At 36.8% G+C, this 6,671-nt stretch overlaps 1 protein-coding gene across 1 annotated transcript; it reads left to right on the forward strand.

Annotated features, from left to right (window-relative positions):
- The first annotated feature begins 238 nt into the window (after positions 1–238).
- On the forward strand, positions 239–1,510 carry LOC127787662 (uncharacterized). The gene is made up of 2 exons (XM_052315719.1): positions 239–956; positions 1,045–1,510. Exons 1-2 carry the CDS (start codon positions 343–345, stop codon positions 1,508–1,510), a joined length of 1,080 nt encoding a protein of 359 aa, XP_052171679.1. The 5' UTR covers positions 239–342.
- The last annotated feature ends 5,161 nt before the right edge of the window (positions 1,511–6,671 follow it).

A 6,671-nucleotide genomic window follows, 5' to 3' on the forward strand; every position in this document is an offset into this window, starting at 1 on the left:
AAAGAAACAAATCCTGGCAGCATCACGGCAATAGAGACAGATGAAAATAATTGTTTTTTATATTCATTTTTTGCACTCGGAGCTTGCCTTCATGGTTTCCAGTCTTACATAAGACTGGTTGTTGCCGTTGATGCCACACATTTGAAAGGTGAACACAAAGGGGTGATATTCGTTGCCACTTGCAAAGATGGGGAGGAAATGATTTATCTCATCGCTTTTGGATTTGGAGATGGTGAGTCTGACAGATCATGGATATGGTTTTTGACAAAATTGAGAGAGGCTATCGGAGTGCGAGAAGATTTAGTCATTGTTTCTGATCGTCACCAAAGCATTGCAAATGCGATGAGTCGTGTCTTCCCTTCTGTCCCACATGTCTTTTGTTTCTTCCACCTTAAGCAAAACTTGAAGAAACGTTGTAGACAACGAAAAGATGTGATGACTGCATTCTACCTTGCAGCATACAGCTACACCACAATAGAGTGTGATACATACTTGGCAGAAATACAATCGATGCATCCTCAGACTCATCTGACATTGATGGAAGCAAGACCGGAAAAGTGGTCACGAGCATATTGTCCAAGAAGAAGATATTCCATGATGACCACCAACATTGCCGAGTCTCTCAATAAATGCATGATGAAAGCACGTCGGTTGCCTATAACAAGTGCACATGAATTTTTGAGACATATGCTTCAGAAATGGTTTAGTGATAGGCGTGCTGCAGCTGCCAGACTCGAAACCATTGTGACCTCCGCTGCAGTGGCACATGTCAATTTGGCGCATGCCAAAACATTAGACCGAGGATGTCGTGTAGTTCCTGTAATACAAGGGAACAAATACCTCGTGCAACATGCAAAGGAAGGCGATGGGATAGTTGACATTGTTGCGAGTACATGTAGTTGTCGCAAGTGGGACATTGATCAAATGCCATGTCTTCATGCAATTGCTGTTAGCAGGTATCATGGTTTGACTTTTATTTGCGTCTTATGTTCGTAATTTAGTGTGATATGTTAACACTATGTGTTTCTTTGCCTTATGCGACAGTTTCATGAGGGTGCACTACCATATGCTTTGCCATTCATATTACACCGCAGATTGGGTCAGACGTGCATATGCACTTCCCATCAATCCTCTCCCTAACAAGACTGCTTGGATTCTTCCAGCGTACGTCAGACAGATGGTTATACTCCCACCTGTGCAAAGAAGACAACCGGGTAGACCGAGAAATGGTCGAATTCCTTCCATGGGGGAAGCTCGTCGAAGAAAAAAATGTGGAAAATGCGGTGAACTAGGACACAATAGTCTTGGTTGCCCTAATGAATGGACTTCCTCCATTGGAGAGTCGAGCACAGCCACTACTCCAGAATCCAGGGGCGCTGCTAGGGCCTCTGCAAGGGCAAGCCGAAAATGCAGCATTTGCAAAGAGACTGGACACACTCGTCGTCGGTGCCCTATACAATTGTCAATTCCAGGTGATGATAATATTATCAATGAAGAAAACAATCAATAGGCATTAACTCATTCAGGTATGATATAATGTTATCACAAATGTTATCACATATATTATCAATAGTTGTTAGATCGTTTGTGAAAAAAAAAAAACATGTTTTTTACTCGCAAAGTGTTAATGGAATTTTTTCTGACCATATATCTTTTGTGTTTCAGCAATGCTTAAAAATCACTGGCACGATACAAAAAGGATGACAAAATCAATCAAATCTCTTTTTGTTGGGAGTTCAGTAATGAATATTATTTTTTACATTAATATTTGAAATTGGGATTTATTCATATTCGTAATCTTTCAGTTTCCTTCATCTAAACTCATAATTAATGATTAACAGCTTGTGTTGTAGTATATTGTTGAGTAGAGAACTGAGTATATAATGCAGTTTCAATGGCCTAGAAACAAGGGACACTTTGCTAAATTTTTTTGATATATGAATTACTAACAACATTGGACCAAGATGATGCAATGATAATACTAAAAAATTAGAGTGTCATTTCTTAACAATCACTATTATTTGAGACTACTACTGGGACCATCTTCAAAAAAAATTCAATTTAAAAAAAAAAAATCGTCCATCGGGTTTTGTTGGCCACAAAACCCGTCCATCGGGCTTTGTGGCCTACGAAACCCGGCCATCGGGTTTTGTGGCCCACGAAACCCGGCCATCGGGCTTTGTGGCCCACCAAGCCCGAAAATGAAGTTTTTTAATTTTTCTTGATTTTTCTTCAAATTAGTATGTTCCATTAGCACTAAAATGATGTCTTTTAATGTTATTTGGGTAAACCATAATGTATATATCACAACAACGTCATTATTTTTCACTTTGTGTGAGGATGTCCATCTACCATCAACACAACCAACACATGATCACAATTGGTACTAATAATTGGACAAATCAAGATAATAATGCTATGATAATAAACTTGCTCAAAAATTAGAGTGTATTGTCTTAACAATCATTATTATTTGAGGCAAATAGTGGGAAACTACAAAAAAAAAAAAAAATTCAATTGAAAAAAAAATCGGGCTTTGTAGGCCACGAAACCCGGCCATCGGGCTTTGTGGCCCACGAAACCCGGCCATCGGGCTTTGTGGCCCACCAAGCCCGAAAATGAAATTTTTTAATTTTTCTTGATTTTTCTTCAAATTAGTATGTTCCATTAGCACTAAAATGATGTCTTTTAATGTTATTTGGGTAAACCAGAATGTATATATCACAACAAGGTCATTATTTTTCACTTTGTGTGAGGATGTCCATCTACCATCAACACAACCAACACATGATCACAATTGGTACTAATAATTGGACAAATCAAGATAATAATGCTATGATAATAAACTTGCTCAAAAATTAGAGTGTATTGTCTTAACAATCATTATTATTTGAGGCAAATAGTGGGAAACTACAAAAAAAAAAAAAAAAATTCAATCGAAAAACAAATCGGGCTTTGTGGGCCACGAAACCCGGCCATCGGGCTTTGTGGGCCACGAAACCCAGCAATCGGACTTTGTGGCCCACGAAACCCGGCCATCGGGTTTTGTGGCCCACCAAGCCCGAAAATGAAATTTTTTAATTTTTCTTGATTTTTCTTCAAATTAGTATGTTCCATTAACACTAAAATGATGTCTTTTAATGTTATTTGAGTAAGCCATAATGTATATATCACAACAACGTCATTATTTTTCACTTGATGTCGATCTACCATCAACCCAACCAACACATGATCACAATTGGTACTAATAATTGGACAAATCAAGATAATAATGCTATGATAATAAACTTGCTCAAAAATTAGAGTGTATTGTCTTAACAATCATTATTATTTGAGGCAAATAGTGGGAAACTACAAAAAAAAAAAATTCAATCGAAAAAAAAATCGGGCTTTGTGGGCCACGAAACCCGGCCATCGGGTTTTGTGGGCCACGAAACCCGGCCATCGGGCTTTGTGGCCCACGAAACCCGGCCATCGGGCTTTGTGGCCCACCAAGCCCGAAAATGAAATTTTTTAATTTTTCTTGATTTTTCTTCAAATTAGTATGTTCCATTAACACTAAAATGATGTCTTTTAATGTTATTTGAGTAAGCCATAATGTATATATCACAACAACGTCATTATTTTTCACTTGATGTCCATCTACCATCAACCCAACCAACACATGATCACAATTGGTACTAATAATTGGACAAATCAAGATAATAATGCTATGATAATAAACTTGCTCAAAAATTAGAGTGTATTGTCTTAACAATCATTATTATTTGAGGCAAATAGTGGGAAACTACAAAAAAAAAAAAAAAAAAAAAAATTCAATCGAAAAAAAAATCGGGCTTTGTGGGCCACGAAACCCGGCCATCGGGTTTTGTGGCCCACGAAACCCGGCCATCGGGCTTTGTGGCCCACGAAACCCGGCCAATGGGCTTTGTGGCCCACCAAGCCCGAAAATGAAATTTTTTAATTTTTCTTGATTTTTCTTCAAATTAGTATGTTCCATTAGCACTAAAATGATGTCTTTTAATGTTATTTGGGTAAACCAGAATGTATATATCACAACAAGGTCATTATTTTTCACTTTGTGTGAGGATGTCCATCTACCATCAACACAACCAACACATGATCACAATTGGTACTAATAATTGGACAAATCAAGATAATAATGCTATGATAATAAACTTGCTCAAAAATTAGAGTGTATTGTCTTAACAATCATTATTATTTGAGGCAAATAGTGGGAAACTACAAAAAAAAAAAAAAATTCAATCGAAAAACAAATCGGGCTTTGTGGGCCACGAAACCCGGCCATCGGGCTTTGTGGGCCATGAAACCCGGCAATCGGGCTTTGTGGCCCACGAAACCCGGCCATCGGGCTTTGTGGCCCACCAAGCCCGAAAATGAAATTTTTTAATTTTTCTTGATTTTTCTTCAAATTAGTATGTTCCATTAACACTAAAATGATGTCTTTTAATGTTATTTGAGTAAGCCATAATGTATATATCACAACAACGTCATTATTTTTCACTTGATGTCCATCTACCATCAACCCAACCAACACATGATCACAATTGGTACTAATAATTGGACAAATCAAGATAATAATGCTATGATAATAAACTTGCTCAAAAATTAGAGTGTATTGTCTTAACAATCATTATTATTTGAGGCAAATAGTGGGAAACTACAAAAAAAAAAAAAAAAAAATTCAATCGAAAAAAAAATCGGGCTTTGTGGGCCACGAAACCCGGCCATCGGGTTTTGTGGGCCACGAAACCCGGCCATCGGGCTTTGTGGCCCACGAAACCCGGCCATCGGGCTTTGTGGCCCACCAAGCCCGAAAATGAAATTTTTTAATTTTTCTTGATTTTTCTTCAAATTAGTATGTTCCATTAGCACTAAAATGATGTCTTTTAATGTTATTTGGGTAAACCAGAATGTATATATATCACAACAAGGTCATTATTTTTCACTTTGTGTGAGGATGTCCATCTACCATCAACACAACCAACACATGATCACAATTGGTACTAATAATTGGACAAATCAAGATAATAATGCTATGATAATAAACTTGCTCAAAAATTAGAGTGTATTGTCTTAACAATCATTATTATTTGAGGCAAATAGTGGGAAACTACAAAAAAAAAAAAAAAAAAAATTCAATCGAAAAAAAAATCGGGCTTTGTGGGCCACGAAACCCGGCCATCGGGCTTTGTGGGCCACGAAACCCGGCAATCGGGCTTTGTGGCCCACGAAACCCGGCCATCGGGCTTTGTGGCCCACCAAGCCCGAAAATGAAAGTTTTTAATTTTTCTTGATTTTTCTTCAAATTAGTATGTTCCATTAACACTAAAATGATGTCTTTTAATGTTATTTGAGTAAGCCATAATGTATATATCACAACAACGTCATTATTTTTCACTTGATGTCCATCTACCATCAACCCAACCAACACATGATCACAATTGGTACTAATAATTGGACAAATCAAGATAATAATGCTATGATAATAAACTTGCTCAAAAATTAGAGTGTATTGTCTTAACAATCATTATTATTTGAGGCAAATAGCGGGAAACTACAAAAAAAAAAAAAAAAAAATTCAATCGAAAAAAAAATCGGGCTTTGTGGGCCACGAAACCCGGCCATCGGGCTTTGTGGCCCACCAAGCCCGAAAATGAAATTTTTTAATTTTTCTTGATTTTTCTTCAAATTAGTATGTTCCATTAACACTAAAATGATGTCTTTTAATGTTATTTGAGTAAGCCATAATGTATATATCACAACAACGTCATTATTTTTCACTTGATGTCCATCTACCATCAACCCAACCAACACATGATCACAATTGGTACTAATAGTTGGACAAATCAATATAATAATGCTATGATAATAAACTTGCTCAAAAATTAGAGTGTATTGTCTTAACAATCATTATTATTTGAGGCAAATAGTGGGAAACTACAAAAAAAAAAAATTCAATCGAAAAAAAAATCGGGCTTTGTGGGCCACGAAACCCGGCCATCGGGTTTTGTAGGCCACGAAACCCGGCCATCGGGCTTTGTGGCCCACCAAGCCCGAAAATGAAATTTTTTAATTTTTCTTGATTTTTCTTCAAATTAGTATGTTCCATTAGCACTAAAATGATGTCTTTTAATGTTATTTGGGTAAACCAGAATGTATATATCACAACAAGGTCATTATTTTTCACTTTGTGTGAGGATGTCCATCTACCATCAACACAACCAACACATGATCACAATTGGTACTAATAATTGGACAAATCAAGATAATAATGCTATGATAATAAACTTGCTCAAAAATTAGAGTGTATTGTCTTAACAATCATTATTATTTGAGGCAAATAGTGGGAAACTACAAAAAAAAAAATTCAATCGAAAAAAAAATCGGGCTTTGTGGGCCACGAAACCCGGCCATCGGGCTTTGTGGGCCACGAAACCCGGCAATCGGGCTTTGTGGCCCACGAAACCCGGCCATCGGGCTTTGTGGCCCACCAAGCCCGAAAATGAAATTTTTTAATTTTTCTTGATTTTTCTTCAAATTAGTATGTTCCATTAACACTAAAATGATGTCTTTTAATGTTATTTGAGTAAGCCATAATGTATATATCACAACAACGTCATTATTTTTCACTTGATGTCCATCTACCA

The sequence above is a fragment of the Diospyros lotus genome, chromosome 12 (assembly GCF_014633365.1).
Source record: "Diospyros lotus cultivar Yz01 chromosome 12, ASM1463336v1, whole genome shotgun sequence".
NCBI classification, from domain to species: Eukaryota; Viridiplantae; Streptophyta; class Magnoliopsida; order Ericales; family Ebenaceae; genus Diospyros; species Diospyros lotus.